The sequence below is a fragment of the Cheilinus undulatus genome, linkage group 16 (assembly GCF_018320785.1).
Source record: "Cheilinus undulatus linkage group 16, ASM1832078v1, whole genome shotgun sequence".
Taxonomy (NCBI): domain Eukaryota; kingdom Metazoa; phylum Chordata; class Actinopteri; order Labriformes; family Labridae; genus Cheilinus; species Cheilinus undulatus.
This window is the reverse complement of record NC_054880.1, coordinates 22,810,633-22,830,671: the sequence shown is the minus strand read 5'-3', so window position 1 is coordinate 22,830,671 and position 20,039 is coordinate 22,810,633. Positions and strand designations below refer to the sequence as shown.

Below are 20,039 nucleotides of genomic sequence, written 5' to 3'. Positions count from 1 at the left end.
TACAATAATTTCAGTCAAATGCAGAGTATGTAAGTTCAAACACCAGGGGGAGCTCAATCAAAACAACAACAAAAGATGGCATCGAGGGTAGCAGAGGCTTGTGGATATGAGCTCAAAACACTTCAACAGTGCTATCAAAATTGGTGATTAATTTTGATTTATCAATCATCTGGGGTAAGAATTTATGTAAATTAATCATAATCTGCTGCATCACACAACTGTCCAAACTAGCTTTGAAAATTACATAAAAAACAACTGCTAAAAAAACTCTGTGCTCTTAATTTTCATTATTCTGTCCATTGAACTTATGTTGCTTTTTCATTATTTCTTACATTATAGTTAAATGTAATTTATTGCAATTAATTAATTACAAAGCCTATAATTAATTAGATTACACAGCATTATATATGACACATAAGTACTATCATTGGCAATGCTGAAGCCAGCTAGTTTTTTCACACAGAAGTCCAGATGTACCAGTTAAACTGTTTTTAAATAAACTGGTGATAGTCCAGGCAGATGTTCCAAGGCCATGGGGTTTTGGGAACTCATGTTAACTCAATAGGGCTTCAGCAGAGGGCTGTCACAATTAGTCTGGTCTGGTATAATTATTGTTCAATAAGAAATGTACTATCTAAGTATTCAAAACTGTTTAAAGGTGTTGTAAAATGTTTGTCAGAGGTGTTTAACATCCAAATTCCTTGGTTCTCAACTGGTGAGTTGGGACCCAAAACTGTGTCGAAAAGCCATTTTCATTGGGTCACAAATGTGTGCCTGGAAAAATTATGTGACAAGTTATTATGATGTACTTTTATTTCGAAGAATATGTCTATATGTCTTTGTTTTGTTTGTCTTTTGTTTTATTTCAAGTCCAAACTGCTTAATTTCTCATTAAAATCACTTGGTTATGATTGAAAATTTTCAGAAATTTAGGTCACGGCGAGTCGATAAGGAGGAAGTGGTAGGTCCTGACTCCAGGCCAGCTGAGAACCACTGCTTTAGATGTCCACCTTTGTGTACTTGGGATATATTCAGAGGACTTTATTCAAACAAAGAAACAGACAAAATTACTGGATTTTGGACTTCTTTAAGCAAGGAGAGCTATTGCACTATGCTGGAAGAGTATGGATCCACCTCCTTTGAGATTTTGAATAAAGGAACTCTTAGAATTGATTGGACTGGAAAGACTAACTTATATTGCCAAAGGCAAACAAAAAGACTTTGTTCAACTCTGGAACATGAGTCTTATAGGATCTGGGAATATAGGCTTCGCCTGAAAGGAAATTATAAACGTGAGCTATTTCTTTTAAGGTTTTATCTTTCTATTTTATTTCATCACAGTTTTGTGTATTCTGTGTTTTTGATCAGTTTATGTTATATGATTTTCAATTAAAGAAAAAAGTCCATCAACATATTTAGAAGAAATGTCATTCACTGTCAAATATAGATGTCACACATTAATATACACTACATAATTAACAACATTTTAACAGTTCTTTGATTTAGACATTTCAGTGCAAACATTCTACATAATGTACCTTTAAAATAATGTTGATAAGATTTTTCTGATTTCTTTTGAAGATTTTTAGGTGAGGAGAGCCCGCTTCACAAGCTAAAAAAGCTAAAAGATGGGACATTTTGGATCTTCACTTTCAGTCTGATGTAATTTTAATTTGTGGGGAGAACTTGTTCTTGGTTTCTATAATAAATATTATTTGTGGAGATATCTTTGCCTTAACCTTTCCAACAGTGCTTTTCAGTCCAAAGTGTTACGATTCAGGAGGCAGTTGAAACATTTCTGGAATCTCCCATTTATTTAATAGTTCTTGGCTCAAAATGAGGCAAAAGCTCACAGGAAAAAAAACTTTTAACGTAGCAATCATAAAAAATCTCTTTCTTATTTCATTAATGGATTACCATAAAGCTCTCCTCTTGCTCCAGCCACCGCTGGTCGTCCTCCATCTGCTGCTGCTGCATCATCAGCCGCTCCTCCATCAGAGCCTGACCCACACATCCACTTTCCTGTAGGAAATCCCAACGTCCTTATGTGAGTTTCTTGCACTTGGATTTTTTTTTAAGCAATTTTTAACCTTGACCTTTTAACTTTATTTCAAAGAGAAGAGGCGGAGGAAACATGTTCAGAACAGTAAAGATGTGACCTTAAGTTTTTGATACACAGTAGCTTTGTGCAGATCTTAAGTATGTAAAACTACTGCAGGGATCAAGTTGCCATTTCTATCATTCCTGACTGCAGTTATTTTGAGCCATTACCTGTAATAACAATTGTAACATATGGTTTCAATGCCAGAATTTAAACACTGTATGCTTATTTAAAATGAAAAGTGAATTAAATAAACTTAAATGAAAGATAAGGCATGTTGTTTTAAGCTCACAACTAAAAAAAAGGCTGATCAACATCTTCTGTTATATCACACAGATGTCAGTATACGTCTGTATCAGTGATTCTTTTCTGTGGGTTTCTATCGGACTGGGGCTGAGAAGTGACAGAAAATACTCTCACCACTTGACAAAGGTGTGATGTAATCTTTAAAATGTCCTTGTGAAACTGTTTATCAATGCAAACTATATAAACTGCTTTAATTTGTGTTTAAGCAGGCTTTAGTCTGAGTGTGTGCATGTATTAACCTCCATGTTTGGGCTCCACAGCGCTGTGTGTTCAGGTCTGTGCTGGTTCCAGGAATCAGAAGGAGGGTAGCTGCCTCCTCCCACTCCTCCAACACCACCGTGGGCTGACGGCTGGGAGAGGGCAGACAGAGAAAGAGGAGGAGGTGAGGACTGGGAGAGAATCGAAAAGAAGTCTGAATGGTCTAGGATTTTTTCTATTTATACACTATGGCCTTAATGTTCAACCCAATTCCCCTTTATAGGGCAAGCAACCATATATGGTCACTTCAGCTGACTTCCTGTGTGGCCTCCACTCAACTCTCTGTGATACAGTAGAACCAGAATGATTTTTCTCAAACCATCAGAGTTCAGTCAACGTCACAAAGAGTGACATCACACTATATGAACAATCAGCAGTGGCCAAGAGAGTCTCAAACTTCCTGTTTCCCCCAGAACTTGCAAAATGCAGTTTTACATTTCTTTATGCCCCACACAAATGGCCCAAACATCTTCACAAACTATGGTAAGCTGATAAAACTTCCACATTATGCAGGTGAATATTAGTGCTAAAAATTACGATGGGTTTTGTTTGAGAAGGATTTCTAGCAGTAACTGATATTTTAGTGAGAAAAATGGAGGAACCATATTTAGACATACATTTGTTTAGGGGTGTAAAATGGTGTCTATATTTAGACACAAGGCTCTAACATCTAGCAAGTGATACTAAGGGTATTTTCTCGACAGCTTGTTATATAAAGGATAACAGTACTCTATTGTGTAGCTGGATGTTGCTACAGGTTTGTAAACACTTCAAAAGTGATCCAGATGCAAATTTTACTAGTTTATAGCAATTTCCATCATAAATATATATAGTAAAAGATGTATGATTGTTGGTCAGTTTTATAACGTATTAACAGTTTTATTATACTTGTTTGGTTTGTATCAGTTATTATTTCACAGAGAATTTTTTTCAGCATAATTTAATTTATAAATTCAAGGTTTTTTATGTTTCTGATGGAATCATAAGGAAAAAGAAGCGGTAGGAATAAATGTAAATTTAACATACATTTGTTATACAACATTATAACAGTTTTATCAAAATTAAATGGCATAAATCCATTTTTATTTGTAATGTGAGGGTAATAAGTTGTTAATTTACTTGGTAAATGAATATTTGGGATTATATTTGTGGACTTTTGTTTATTATTACTAGATTTATTCAATATTCTTAATCTGTAACTGTACTTTTGTCATTATTATTATTATCTACATGTATTTTTGCTGGTAGTGGTGTTTTAATTTTATTGTTTTTATTATTATCTTGTAATTCGACATCATTGTAAATGAGGGAAACCTGGGAAAGTTTCAATAGGAAACATTTGAGAAAAGGTAGAGGCTTTGAAAAAAAACTCAGAGTGTGACTGGATGAACGTTGTGTCCATCACATCTCTACGGGCCAATCAGAGCAACAAAACACGTGACGTAGCCACTATCAAGCTGCGCGTACGCAGCTACTGAGGAATAACGTGAAACGTGGCAACTATAGACATGTAAGTACTTGACTTGTCGTTTCCGAAAAGAAAACAACTCACTGTTGTTCTTTGTTCTTCGTTAAACGAAGAAATGTTGTCAAGTTCTGATAAAACTGGTGCTTAAGCAGCATCCACGCTAATCTCTTCCTCCATAACTGCACGAGTTCTTGCCGCTGCTTGTTTACGTCACGACTCTGCTGCACCTGAAAGTGTGCCTGCCCCTTGTCACTGATTGGTCCTGTCACTTTCTGACTGGGCCCAAACAGTTCAGATGGGAGCTTTGCAAGATGGATTTGCCAGTGAGAAACAAGGAAACGGGTATGTCCATCTGCTTTGCAAGGTTAGGAAACCTCAATGATCCTCGAGATTCAAATAAATTCAAACAAATCATCATCATTTATAAATCCTGCCCTACCAGGGTTGCAGATGACCTAACAGTCGCTCAATGTAAAGAAACTAGTTTTCTAAGCAGGCAGGGCAGGTTCAGATCATACACTTTCAACAGTCGAATGAATACATTAAAAAAGATGGATAAATTTCTGCCTACATTCAATTTGTCGTTATTTATAAATTCACTCCACTAACTTATTTGTTTGAACAGGCAGTATTTAAAGCTGACATAGGCAGATTTTTACAGACTAAATATTGGTTCCAAATATCGTCAGAAATTTTCATATCTGCCGATAATTCAGATTTTAAGCTAGTATCTGCTGATAGCAAGAACATCATGCATCTCTAAAAAATAAAAATAGATAAATAAAAATCCTGCTTTTTGTGTTAAAACAGCCAAAATGACCCCACATTGTTAAAATATCAGTGAAAATTGACTCATTGGGACAAAGATGTCTATATTGATACCAAAGGGTTAAAAAGAAGGAGTTTATTATGAATAAGGAAACGCATAAATGTATAAGTCAAGCCTTCCTTTATTTACTGGTTTTGGACTCAACCATGACTTTGCAGTAGTTTTTAATTTTTCAGTATTATTTAACACTTTAGGGAGTTTTTATTAGGGATAAAAAAAAAAAATCAAAGTCTGGAAAACCAGACTGAAGCAAAGCAAGAGAGAATCATCTTTGAAATAGCATCGATTGGAACAAACGGGCAATCAAACAGATTTTGTTTCGATCTTCTCAATCTGGAGAACGAAAAGATAAAAATCAAGGTTTCACTTAAAACCCTTGACCTTTAGGAAGTTGTTAATTTTTCATGGCACCACTATACACACTTGGAGATTGTGTTTAGCTGCCCTCAGTCTGATGTGTAATACATGCTACTATAATAATAATAATTACTATAATAATTCGTTATTACTCCTTGTGATATGATCAAGTTTGACTTAAATAGCATAGCAAAATTGTGCGATCCTTTTAAGGAAAAGAGAGAGAGAGAGAGAGAGAGAGTGGCTATGTTGTATTTATGCGTACGTGTGTGTGGCTTTCAGCACTACAGGAAATGCCTGCTGTCTGCTCGGTTTATGGGGAGAAGAATAAGTGCTCTGAAAGTCTCTCGTATTTTCGCTAACTTTGAACATGCAGCCCACGCCTGCTGTTCTCGAGCTCAGTCCGTCTTCTTTACCGTGATGAAGGGCTCAATATGGGACACCTAAGTGTATCCCTTTGGAGACTTTCTCGAGCCTGGCAGCAATGTTTTCTGGTATTTTGATCCAAAACCTATCAATGTTTTTAACTTGTGAAATATAGGAACTCCTTGTCTTGCTTTTTTCAGTCTGTTTGATTCCTGATTTACAAAAACAACTATCAATTCTGTTTTCCTTAATGACTGCTTCTGGCTTGGTGTTTGTCTCTTACAAACCCTTGCAGAGTCCACATCCCCCCTCATCTTCCTCTCTGTAGTCTTGAACACAGCTGCTGTTGCCATGTTAAAAGGAGTCAACGGAAAGCACTACTGCAGCCACAAAGCAGCCCAGTATTCTTCCCATTTGAACTGTATCTCTGAATGTTTTTTTGTATAAATGTAAGTGTGTGTTTTGTACCGGGAAGTGGTTGAGTTGGGGGCTTGAGAAGAATCCTTCACTGGACCGAGGACTGGGGTAACCTGGTCTACTGGGCTGCAGACAGAAAGATACACAAGCAAATATCAGCAGCAAAAAAAAACAGACCTACATACAAAAATTAATCAAGCAACAGAGGCACTAATGTGATCTTTTATTCTCACTTTTGGTGGTGCTTCATCAGACCCTCCAGAGTCCCAGGACACGGTGACTTGTCTCCTCATCTCCATTCGAAGTCTCTCCTCTTGTTGGAGCTTCTCTTCCTCCAGTATGGTACTGCAAAGTTACACACAAAAACATCCATGTTAGTGAATGTTATTCTCCTTTATTCAATAAACTGTAATAATGGAGGACTTCTTCATTGCCTTTATTAAAGTAAAATGAATGGCAATATTAATGTCTGCAACTTAAAAATGCTAAGGTAAATATTGAAAATGTATAATCATGAAAAATACTGACTTTTTTTTCAGTCAGAAGTCCTAAATTCAGAAAATATCCCACACAGCTATTATGTTATACAACAGGACTACTGTCATCCATACAGTGGTGTAATCAGAGGATTTTACTGTTGTCTGATGTGAAGCTAATTTCTTTAATCTAAGGTTTACTACTATTGTTTGCTGAACTGCTACAAGTAATATCTATTAGGGATGAATCTGATATGAAAATTCTTGATTAATTGATTAGTTTGTTGTTTGTTAATTCTTAAAACAGTCAAACTGTGAAACTGACCTACACACCTACCATAATGCTTCTGCCCAAATAATGGTACAAACCCTAAAAAGTATTCAAAATATTCTAAAATACTACGAAAAAAAACAATAGGACCAACAATGTCACATAAACTTTTAAAATGAGAAGGATGAATTTTGCTCTGAAAGCAAAGGCTTGGTGAAAAAAAAGAAGACACAGTCCCCATACAAAGGATTCACCGCCTTGGTAATTAAACCCTTAATTGATTTTATTAATCAGTCATAGTTAATATGATTTAGTTTTGTTTGTTTTGTTTTTTTACAAAAACAATACAAAAAACTCTTTAATATCAAAGTGAAAACAGATTTCTACAAAGCAATGTCAATTAAATAAAAACATGTAATGTAAAATATGTTTTTGAATAAATATTCAACCCCCCCCCTTTAAAGTGACTGACCTAATTCAACAGAGGTCCAGCCAACTGGTGCTAGTAGTCTCACAATTAATGAAACGCAGATCACCTCAGTGCAGTGAATGTGTCTCAGTTGATTGTAGTATACACCTATGACTGGAAGGTCCAGTCACTGTTTAACCAGTAATCCTGACTACCATTACACCACAAGGACAAAAGAACACTCCGAGCAACTTAGAGAAAAGGTCATTGAAAAGTAAAAGACAGGGGATGGATACAAAAAAATTTCAAGACCCTTAACATCCTTCCTTTCTTTTCAGTTAAACAAGAAAAGAAAGGAATATGGCACATGTGTAAATCTGCCTAGACCATCGCCAGTGATCACGCAAGATTGAGACTAGTGAGAAAGGGCCACCAAGACTACTCTGAAGGAGTTACAAGCTTCAGCAACTGAGATGAGAGAGACTCTACATACAACAACTGTTGCCCGGGTTCCTCCTTAGTCAATGTTTTATGGGAGAGTGGCAAAGAGAAAGCCACTGTTGAAGAAAACTCGTATCAAATCTCCACTGGAGTTTGCCAAAGGGCATGTGGGACTCTGTGGTCAAGTGGGAAAAAGTTCTTTGGTCTGCTGAGACCAAAATGGTGCTTTTTGGCCATCAGACAAAATGCTATGTTTGGCAGACACCAAACATTGCACATAACCACAAACACACCATCCCCACTGTGAGGCTGCAGCATCATGCTGTGGGGATGCTTCTCAGCAGCCGGCCCTGGTTTGTAAAGGTAGAGGGTAACATGAATGCAGCAAAAAACAGGAAATACCTGGAGGATAATCTTACTTAACTACAAGAGGACTAGAGCCTGGGAGAAGATTTATTTTCCAGCAAAACACTGTCAAAAGTCAAAGCCCAGACCTCACTCCAACAGAGAATTTGTGGCTGGACTTGAAAAGGGCTGTTCACACCAGATCCCTGTGAAACCTGACAGAGCTTGAGCAGTTTTACAAAGAATAATGGAGTAAATCTGCAGTGTCCAGACACAGACTCTGTGCTGTAATTGCATCCAAAGCTGTATCTACTAAAAACTGACTTGAAGAGGGTTGAATATTTACACAGTGTCTCAGTTGAATATTTACACAGTCACTTACTTTACATAACATATTTCTATATAATTGACATTACTTTGTAGAAATCTGTTTTTACTTTGACATTAAAGAGGCTTTTTGTAATTTCATTTTTTGTCAAAAAAAAGCCAAATTACATTAATAATGATTGTTTGATGAAATCAATATAAGGTTAAAACATTTAAGGGGATGAGTTCTTTTTATAGGTACTGTATGGGCAGACATTGACATAATAAAGACAAAAAAAGAGAAGAAAAGCTGTTAATTATCAAATCTGAGAGACTGGTACTGAAAATGAAAAAAAAAAAAACATTTGAAATTAGTCATTTAAGCTTATTGTGATACTAGAGTACAAGGTACAATATCTTAAAATGAAATGTGGCAAAAGAGAGGTGTAAGTTCATTACAATAATGACTACCTTCCACCACTGCAACTGGAAAAAAAGGAATAAAAAAATCTTCAAACTTATTGATACTTCTAAAAAAGGAAAATAAATACATCAAGTCTCACTGGGCAAAGAAAGTCTCTTGGTTTGTCATCATCATGACCAGCAGCAATTTAATCTACAAGTGAATTAACTGTAACAATGCTTTAAATTAATCCTTTAAACATTTTATTACTTGAGTTGTGTTTTGAGCTCGGTGAATCGCGGCCGCTTGCTGGGGTCATATGACCAACATTTGGTCATTAAACTATAGAGGGTGGGCGGGCACTGAGGAGGCATAGCCAGTCGTTCGCCATTCTCTATCCGACCAATCACGTCATTGTTTTTCACTCCCTGGAAAGGCTTGATACCATACATCAAGATCTCCCACATACAAACACCTGCAGAGAGACAGAATAACAAGCAGTTGAGGTTTTAAGGACAAAGGAAAAACTTGATATTTCTGCTGTGTAACTGCTGTGTAACTTTATAAAACTACTTTGTAATAATATGATTAACAAAGCACAACCATGCATCAAAGTATCATAACTCACCAAACATCCACACATCACTGGCAGAGGTGAATCTCCGGAAGTTGATGGATTCAGGCGCCATCCATTTGATGGGGAGTTTACCTTTAGAAGCTGAGACAAAAGGTAAACAGACACATTTAGAGGGCTTGAAGAGTATAGAAGGTTTGTGAAACCTTAAAAACAGAAACCGTTTTCACAAAAAGCCATCATGTGCAAAATGTCTTTTAAGTAAATTGCAGTACCCCCATTTAACCTTTTGATGGTGGTAAAGTACAGATGACCAGAAAACTTCCTCACATACACTGAAACAGCTGTAATAAGACACTGACAACTGTAGCAGTGATTAGCTACTCAGTGTCAGTACTAAGCAGTGTATCAGTGTTTGTATGTCATTACCTTTGTAGTATGAGCTGTCCTCCATGTATCGGGACAGACCAAAGTCGCCGAGCATCACACAGTCCACTGATGAGACCAACACATTACGAGCTGCTATGTCCCTGCAAGTCAACAGTGACTGTCACTATGCATGTCATAGATACAGTTCTTCATAATGTCAATGATCTCTGAATGGCTGATGTGATTAAAGAGAAAAACAAGAACACTGTCCTAAACCACTTCAAATTTAATACTATGCTTTTGTGCTGTGGCTTTAAACTGGTGGGTTGGACCTGAAAGCGGGTCATGAACATGTGTTTGGATAAATCAAATGTGACAGAAAGTTGTTTATGTACAAAAGCCCCAAGTGAACATACATCTGTGCATCTGATTTAACTCAGTTTTCATACAAACAAACTAAACATGTTTTTTTTTGTCCTTTTTTTTCAGTCTTGTTTTGTTCCATCTAAGTTCCAAACAACATTTGTCTTTAAATACACTTTATATTAACTTTGGAAACTTTTCAGAAATTTCAGTAGCAATTTCAAATTAAGGAGGTAATTAATGGGTCTTGACTCTAGGTCAGTTGAGAACCACTGCTGTAGTGTGTTGTTTGGCCAGGGTATTTTCAACCCTGATGAGAAAGAAATGTAAAAACAACAGCAGAAAGTCCTGTATTTAAAAAGAATGAAAACTGGTCCAAATTATCTTCTTGAAATAGAAGTCTACCAGTGCTGTAAAAAGTTGTGAAATGGTTGTGGTCTATTGAGTGTATATTAATATTTTGGTGAATAGATTAATGGTGAAGTTATTTGAGATATATTCATGGTGTCACAAGAATATCACATGATAGAATGAGCAAACAAAACCCTTGAAACATTCTTTGTTTATTAGATAGGACTCCTGCAGCAATAACACTGTCAATCCAGTTCTACTGGTATACTGTGATTATTATTCAGTTGTCTGAACTTGTGTGTTAGCGTACCTGTGGACAAAGCGTTTACTCTCTAGGTATGCCAGTGCTGTGCTGAGCTGATAGGCGAACAGAATGAGAGTGGCCAAATCCAAACTGTACTTCCTCACCTGAAGGAATGAGCGAAGCTGTACAGGAAGAGAAAGGGGGACAGATTAACAGGGATTAATACTGAGAATCATTTTACAGGGTATTCAAGATAGGCAAAGCCTTATTAATCACTGAAGGTAAATTCTGGTGTCAAAAATGACTACGTCTGAATGAGAGAACATGAACTTAGAAGTATAAAGGTGGGATATCAAAGTTGAATGAACACACTTGGACACAATACAAGAGCAAACTGGAGGATGCTACCAAACTGAAAACATAGGAGTGTGGGTGCTTGAAGACAAGTACCACAATATGCTTCGTAAATCAGACCTTAAGACAGAGTAGATAGAGAAACAAAGGAGCACAATTCATGCTGCTATTTGCTGCTGTGATCCTTTGGTCTTTATTCACCAGGGCATTATGAATCAAGATATTGCTATTATTTTTTGATGTATTATGTTTACATTTAATTTTTTCTCTCAATAGAAAAACACATTCTTCCTATCAAAATGTCAGTTTACAGAATTAACACAGCAGCACCATGTAGTGCAGCACAAGCTTCATGTTCTAATGCAGACCATATGTCATATTATCTTTTGAATTTTCTGTGGGCCGATTAAAAATGGAACCCCACAGTATGGACTCTACCATCGTCTACTATTCAGTTAAATATATGTAGAGTTTGTCAGCAGTAATATGAAGTCCAATCCAGTATTTAGTGTATGAAACTGTACTACAGATCAGTATTTCCTTAGTATGAGGGGAAAAAAATAAGTAAACTTAGGATTCTGCTGATGCTTACCTCTCCAAGTGTGCAGAGCTCCATGATGATCCACACAGGGTTTTCAGTGATCACTCCGATCAGCTTAACTATATGAGGGTGGTCAAACTGACGCATCGTCACTGCAAAGGAGAAAAGACACATAAAATCATGAACAGATTCAGTACATATATTGGGTATTAGTTCAGGCAGGCCACATTGTCAAGCGCTGCCATTTCACTGAGATCAGCTGATCTCATGCAAGCCCTTATCAGCTGACTGCCAGCTTCCTATTGACTAAATGCACTCATGCCCCCATTTTTAAGCTGCTCTAGTATACCTTCTTTTTCCTACTTTCTCTGCGAGCTGCTTTTGCAACCCTCCTCCCTCCCAGCTCCTCCATTATGCTAAAACTGACTAAATCAGTCTAATTCTCTTGCCATAGTTGCCTGCTCTGCCCTGTTTTTTTGCTGCTTCTCTCCCTACCTCAGGCTTTACTTGTATGCACAGGAAAGGCAGGAACATGTACTGTTCCTGCTTGATGCTTCCCACAAAGGCTCGTGGAGGGCCAGGGGATCCCAGAACAGACATGAGCCAAACATGAATACCAGTAATAAATGAATAATAATAGCTGCTAATAAAATAAAAACATTAATATCTGCAAACTATGTGTGTTTTTTGACTAAGTGGTCCTTACTGAAATACCAACAAGTGTGTTTCATATCAGGCTAAAATTAGCGTGATCTTACATGCTTCTTGAAGGAACTTTTCTCTGACGCTGTCTGACGTGCAGTTTTTACATGTCTTAATAGCCACAGGTAGAGAGGGTTTGTCCTGCAGAAAGCACAGAAAACAAGTCAAAAATAAGTAAAGTAAAAGTAAATTATAAGACTCGTAGAAATCTTTATTGAAAAAACAAAAAACTTTTTTCAACACTAATGGAATATCACAGAATGTACAGTTGTGTGCAAGGCTACATCAGTATTTCAATACAATAAACAGAAAAAGCAAAGCTGCCAACCATTTTAATCAAACTATGAGTGCAGACAGAAATGTTTTAAAACCAAAGGGACTGATTATTTCATGTTTTAAATCTATGTTGAAAAGTGTGTGTGTGTGCTCGTCTATTTCTCCATACCGGACTGTTATACACTCCTTGGTGTACATCTCCAAACTGGCCCTCCCCTATGCAGCGGCCCAGCTCTATCCTGTCCCTCTGGATCTCATAATCCCGTGCTGAGAGAGAGAGAAGACACAAGGGAAAAAAAGGGGAAAGCATAAAATCAATTTGTTTTCCTGCTGGTTTTCTCACAGTGAAATACAGAAACAACCCATCACATCAGACATGCTTTGTTTTTTTCAAACTGTGTGAGGCTTACCACAACAGTGCAGATTGGATGTTGTTTTGTGTCCGTTTTATCACGGATAAGTGAAAGCGTTCACTGATTTTTTTACATGTTGAATTTACTTTAAACTTACCGTCAAATGATTGCCCTTTCTGATAAACCTCACCCAATTAGTACAAATTAGACAAGAGTTTACCGTGAACTACATGCAAAGGGGATGCAGGATTGTTGTTCTGATTATCCCCAACAACTAATTAACATAAAGTGCACACTGCACTATAACTGAGTGCAAATATGAAGCTCAAATTTTCATAAAATGCATGCATGCCAGGGGCATGGAACCAGTAAAACTCAAGAATATCTCTAGGATTAAAGGACTAATGTCACAGCAGGACCTTGAAAAACCTGTCCATGCATTTATCTTTAGTTGGAGTGACTACTGTATTAGTATCTTTACTGGTCTGCCTAAAAAGTCGATCAGACAGCTGCAGCTGATTCAAAACACTGCTGCTTGAATCCTGACTAAGACCAAGAGAGTGGACCATATCGCTCCTGTTTTGAGGTCTCTACACTGGCTCCCTGTCTCTCAGAGAATAGACTTTAAAATACTCCTGTTAGCTTATAAAGCTCTGCATGGTTTAGGCCCTAAATACATCAGAGACCTTCTAGTCCAGTATGAACCATCCAGACCAGTCAGGTCTTCTGGTGCAGGTCTGCTCTGTGTCCCTAGTCAGAACTAAAAATGGAGAATTAGCGTTCAGTTTCTATGCTCCGTATATCTGGAACAAACTCCCAGAAAACATGTCATCTGAAAGTCTGAGCTCTTTTAAATCAAGGTTGAAGACACCTGTTCACTGCTGCCTTTGACTAAAACCCTATATCACTTTTTACATTTTCTATTTTCACTCCAACTCTGCACTGTAACTTTTACTTTAATTTCTTTGTCTTTATCGTTTGTGGGTTTTATTTGCTGTTTTAATCACGTTTTAATTTTTTCTTTTAAAATGTTTCTATTGTGTTTCTTTTCCTCTTTGTCAATGTATTTTAAAGAGGTAGTGAACACTAACGTTTTTTCAACTGTAAAATGAGGTATCTGACTGAACTATGATAAAACACATCAGTGTTGGTGTTATAGCTGCAATTTGCACCAAACTGATAAAAAATCTGGATTTTACTGCTTTTAATTAGCTCAAACGGACATCTGTCTGAAAAATCTTTTCTGAAAAGGTGGGGCTTATGTGACGTAGAAACTTACCATCGGTAGGTTTCTATGTCACAAACTCTATATAAATGTAGAGCATTACTGCCTCTAACTGACTTTACCATTCAGAGACCACTCCCATCCTCTCCTGCCTGCACCTGCACTGCTTCCGGCTATAGTAACGCCGGTGCTGGAGCGACAGACCGAACAGGTAGTGCTCAGAACCACCACGGTCCGCCACCACACTATAGCCTGCGTCAGGGGGACTCTAAAGGGGAAAACTCCTCCACTTTAAAAGATCGCCATGAGGCAGCAGTGTTGTGGGACTCTGTCTGTGTCTCTTTCTGACAAGGGGACATCACTGTCACTCCCTCATCTGGAAACCCCGCTATTTTCCCCTCCCTCCTCTCAGAACCAAACTGTTCACTTTCTGTGCATTTTTTGAATTACGGAGGTGGGTGGAGTTATCTCTGAGCCGGGGGTTCACTTACACTTTAATGTCCTATGTGAAGCACTTTGAATTGCCTTGTTGCTGAAATGTGCTATACAAATAAACTCGCCTTGCCTAGAATTAATCTGTAAAAAAGCCCATTAATTGACCTGTACAGATTTGCCCTGAGCAGCTTCTTCAACAGCAGACTGAGACACCCAACCTGCAAGAAGGAGTGCTACCACAGATCATTTATCCCTAATGTAGTTACACTCTTTAACATCACCACCAGATGTGAAATTTGACAACAGCTGTCTCAAACACCCATCACTAATGCAATTTATTCTCACATTATTTGCACAATAAATTATTAATATCATTAATAGCATTTTACATGTACAAAATTTCAATATCATATTGACATTAAGTATTCAGATCCTTTGCAAAAATACTTGAAATTTAAGTCGAATGCCTCTAAATGTTTCTACACCTCCTGTAAATGAAATTGATTGGACATGATTTTGAAAGGTTCACACCTCTCTTTAGAAGGCCTCACAGCTGACAACGAAAATCAGCAAAAACCAAGCCATAAAGTCAAAGTTACTGCCTGCAGAGCCTGCCTGCTAAACATTATATGTGGACAAAATCAGGTGCTGCTCATCGTCTACCCAGTATCAACTTTATGGTGGTGGTGGCAACATCATGCTGTGGAGGTGTTTTTCAGCAGCAGGGACTGGGAGATGATCAGGTTTGAGGAAAAGCTGAATGGAGCAAAGTACAGAGACATCCTCGATGAAAACGTGTTCCGCAGTGCTCAGGGCCTCACACTGGGCCAAAGATTCACCTTCCAGCGGGACTAGCCCACAGTGAAGACAACACAGGACAACTCTGTGAATGTCCTCGAGTGGCCCTGACGTGAACCCTACTGAACATTTCCGGAGAAAATGAAAATGGATGTCCACCAACAGTCCCCATACAACATGCCTACACTTTCCAAGGAAGAATGGCAGAAAATCCCCCAATCCAGGTGTGCAAAGCTTGTTGCATCATATTCAAAAAGACTCAAGGCTATAACGGCTGCCAAAAGTGCTTCAACTAAGTTCTGAGTAAAGAGTCTGAATACTTGTGTGAATTTACTGTGTATCTCTACCTATACTGTAGCAGTTTCTTTAACAGAGGTTAATGTCTGCTTCCAATCAACAGCAGTAAAAGTGGAATAAATACTAAGTGCGAGAGGTTCATGCAGGACATTAACCCTCCTACAAAAGTGTACTTTTCTTGCGCTAAACAAACGTCATCACAAATACAAACATGAAACCCCAAACACATTCCATTATTAGTAAATTAAATGCAATAAATCTCACAGGAAATTAAAAATTGACTCCAAACGCATAACAAGCCACTGAAGTCTGAAGGAAGAAAAAAAAGAAACAAGTGCCAAAATAAATCATGATCAAAAATAAAAAACTGACATGATGGTGAAATGAGACGAAGCCAATAAACAATGTGGTGACTGTTCGCATGCAGAGTGCATTCATTAATTCTTATTAATGAAGTAACTCTGCACTTTTTATGGATCAGTCCTGCCTTTTCTTACTCCAAAACCACATTCATATGAGCTTCTACCTAATACCAATATTCACCAATTGACAACAATCCAAGTATTTAGTATCTGAAGTCTTGTATTTTTCTTTGCCACATTGTAATCACGCAAGTACACTTTCAAAAATCAGTTTAACTACTGAACCAATTTAAATGGTTTGAATGAACACACTAGCCAGCAGGATGGTGTACTTTTTGCTCCTAAATAGGTGCTTGGCAAAGAAAAATACTAGCATAAATGTAAGATTCAAAGCTGTTTTCATTTGAAGAGAGACAGTGAGTTTTACCTTCAACCACTCCATAGCTGACTGTGTTGGCAATGGGAGAAAGAGGAAAAGAGAAAGATGAAGGGAGGAAAAGAGCCAGATAGCTTCTTTAAGATTGCTCGGAAAACAAACACACATTAACAGACACATTTCATTCACTTTTTCTGACATTCAGCTGATAAATATGTTATAAATCAAAACACAGACTTGGGGAAAACAGTTGGAGGTTAATGCTGCATGGCTTTGTTTAAAACATCCACACGTACAAACTCAGACAAAGAGAAGGAAATGTGTCAAAAGTCTGATTAGAGGAAGAAGGAGACAAAAAAAGCAAAGAGACAAAGAAGTGAGGCTAGACAGAGAAAGATCAAAAAAGACTGAAAGGAGAACACAGTCTGTTCTTGCAAGTTAGCGACACATGAGCACTAACGAAACATCAAATGTTTTGGATTAAAAAGCCACTGCTAATTACAGAGCTACAGCTAAACTTTCCTGCACTTTCAAATTTTTTTGTTTGATATATGAATGAATTTGACAGATGTAAGGTGAGTCGGGCCAGCTGGAGCTATACAGCGTGAGTTATGGCCACTCTGACCTCCAGATGTTTATGTCAAACTGTGTAACCAAACTGAATTTGGATTAGCTGCTACTGAACAAAACGTGCCTTTATGTTAACTTCAACGGTGCTCCCTGTGTGAGTGTTTCTTGGATAAGATTCACACCACACTCAGCTATTAGTAAGCAGAATGAAATTAAGGCTTGTTTAAGAAGATCTTGACAGATGAATAACGGTGAAGTAGTTATTTTATAGCTCTTTTCCTGCAGTGAGAAAGAAGCTTTTTGTATGCGTTACTGTCTGCTGCAGATATATAATGAAGAAAGGCGATTGCATGGGTTACTTACTTGAGGGCATGGTGTATGTATCCTCTTCATCCACTATTTCTGCATAGTCATCTGTTTCTGTAATATTACATAGAGACAAATGAAGTAAAAATACAAGATGCGATAAAAAAGCACAGGAATTTAAGTCTAAATACACAAAAACAAAAGGGAAATCATGCACACACGGTTTACCATTTGTCCTCTAAAATATGCCGCCTCTCTGATACATAAAAATGTGCAGTAGAGGCAACAAAAACTGAGAATTCAAGCATAAAGCTAACTCATAGTTTAGAAAAACTCCTAACTCCCACGTAGCTCCTCTCATTATGACTCCGTCTCTCTCTCTCTCTCTGCGCACACACAATTGGCGCAGAGTGTCAGCTGAGCATGTGTTGTGCATATCTGTCTGTGTGAGAGCAGCTGGCAGCAGGGAGGAACTGAGGCAGTGGAGGAGTGGAGGGAAAGAAAAAGCAAAAGGAGAGCATTCAAAAGAGGAAAATGGAAAATAGAAGATAAAGCAGAAAAAAATCCAAAAAGGAAGCAAGAAAAGAAAAAGAAAGGCAGAATAAAGGACAGAAACACAGAAAGAAAGGGGAAGAATTTTTGAGTCTAGCTGTCATGTAAGCAGATGGTAGCATTTAGCTCAAAATCTGAGCAAAATCAAGACAGATAGACACACAGAGGGGGAGAAGAAAGAGCCAGCAGGAAAAAGAAGAAGAGAAAGATGGACTGAATCTTTCCTAACCAGATGGCGGTGTTTAAAATAAAATCAGCGTGCAGACTCAGCTGTTGGAAACAAGAGTCAAACATCTGCTGTCCTGAACGCTACCCTCTCAGCTCTGCTCAGGATTCAGCGAGCTCCGTGTGAACATGGCACTAAATCTAGCTAAAAATCTTTTTCTAAAGCCTGTGGCACATTTCCTCAAGAAAATCTGCTACGTACAGTGAGAGGGAAATTTTATTTTTATTCTAAATGTAAGGCAGGGAAGTTTAAATACCACATGGTGGAGGGTGCAGGTGAAAAAGGAGTTGAATGCCAAAATAACTGTGATATTTCTGGAGATACAATTTATTTCATCCTTCATGAAGACTTAGATGCACAGACTGAAAGGATTCTCATATCATTATAGTAAAATTGTGATCCTAACTTGGCATGAAGATTGAAAGCAGGTGGAAAATCTACTCTGAATTGAACAAATAAATATGCTATTATTGACCTTCTGCAGACATGTGACTACAATGATGTTACTCACTACAGTGGACGTCAAAGGACCAGTGCTGAAATTAGGCTACTTAGCGTTTTAGACAATATTTACATTTAAAAGGTGTTTTGGAGCCATAAGAATAACAGAAAGTAACATAAAATAATTATCCCACTTAACATAAATGTCAGTGGCTTGAAGTCTGTCAACTCAAGGAAAAAAATGTAGTCAAAATAGCCTTTAAATCACTGAAAATTTGGAAAACCTGAATTTCCTTAACAACTGACTTTGTATATATATATATATATATATAAACAGCATAATGGCTCAGCATATACATATATATATTTTTTTTTTTTCGGGGGGTGGGGGGGGCTTTCCATACAAATTGCCCTTACTGCATTAAGCATCTAATGATGAGGATGATGAGGATGGTAAGAGCACATCATAATTACAGAAAAGATTAGCATTCTGTCTGCAAGAGATGATGGAACTGTGCTGAAGTTTTTATGATGCACAAACTTTCCAGAGATCAGGAAACAGTTTCAATTCTGTATGACTCTAAAATAATGATGTGTAAATAAGATTGGAAAAAATTACTTTGACATGGTTATTACTAAGCCATATCCAGGAATTAAATCAGTCTGAGACTCCCTGCTGCTTTTTTTTTTATCCATTTGTGGCATCATTACGAATGACGAGGATGTGATTTCTTTGGGTTTCCTTCATTCAGAGAGGAAACCTAATCAGGGTGGTGCTAAAGTGAACATATCAATGTTGCCAATGTTTTTAAAGTTATAAACGTTCTGTTTTTTTTTTCTCTGCAAAGCATAGGTTGCTGCTGGGAGTTTGTGGATGAGAGAATTTATTTAGCACTGGCATCCATTAAGTCACATGACCTTTTTTGCTCTCCAACCTTGGTTAGGACATATATCTTGGCATCAGATGCAAAAGGTTTAAAATATAGTTTTTATTCTTCATAAAGAATTAAGGAAGCTTCCTTTGTTTTATTTTATATAAAACAATTTTATATTTTCAATATTCTTATCCAATTTGAGCCAGAAAATGGCAAACTTCTTTCTTAGAGAACAAATGGAGACACTTAAAGTTACAACATGCGCTTAAAGCTAACATCTCTTTACTGGTATAAAAGCCAGTTGTGAAAGAAGTTTGTAAAGTTTAAACCTTTAATCAAACAGGCATGACTTTTGCTGAACCACTGCTGCTGTACATGATTTATGTTTCACATGAAAGGGAAGACTTTAATGTGCCTCTAAACATATCCTCATATGAGGCAGAATTAAAGCAGGAGCTCTGCCTACCACTGTGCAGCAACTAAACAGGATTTTATTAGATAAACTGGTCATAAACAACAAAGAATTTCACAAAAGGTGGCATGCACCAGTCAATGTGTATTTAATAAAAGACATTTTGGCAGAAAAAAAAACTTTCAGTGTTGTTTTACTTTGTTTTATCCTTCCTCACTTATTAGACTTTCATTATGTGAATGCTGTTAGCTGATTTTAAACTTTCTTTTCTTTTTTTCCATTTT

General features: G+C 37.3%; 1 protein-coding gene across 4 annotated transcripts in view; it reads right to left on the bottom strand.

Annotated features, from left to right (window-relative positions):
* ptk2aa (protein tyrosine kinase 2aa) overlaps nt 1-20,039 on the bottom strand; it is a 95,603-nt gene that overhangs the window by 11,283 nt on the left and 64,281 nt on the right. For all 4 annotated transcript variants that reach the window (XM_041809142.1, XM_041809141.1, XM_041809139.1 and 1 more), the window contains 12 exons: nt 17,307-17,363; nt 12,697-12,794; nt 12,308-12,392; nt 11,601-11,701; nt 10,721-10,836; nt 9,757-9,857; nt 9,382-9,471; nt 9,024-9,228; nt 6,336-6,447; nt 6,154-6,228; nt 2,647-2,757; nt 1,918-2,022 (listed from right to left, as the gene is read on the bottom strand). In XM_041809142.1, the coding sequence (XP_041665076.1) occupies nt 1,918-2,022; nt 2,647-2,757; nt 6,154-6,228; nt 6,336-6,447; nt 9,024-9,228; nt 9,382-9,471; nt 9,757-9,857; nt 10,721-10,836; nt 11,601-11,701; nt 12,308-12,392; nt 12,697-12,794; nt 17,307-17,363 (1,256 nt within the window). The remainder of the gene's footprint in view (nt 1-1,917; nt 2,023-2,646; nt 2,758-6,153; nt 6,229-6,335; nt 6,448-9,023; nt 9,229-9,381; nt 9,472-9,756; nt 9,858-10,720; nt 10,837-11,600; nt 11,702-12,307; nt 12,393-12,696; nt 12,795-17,306; nt 17,364-20,039) is intronic.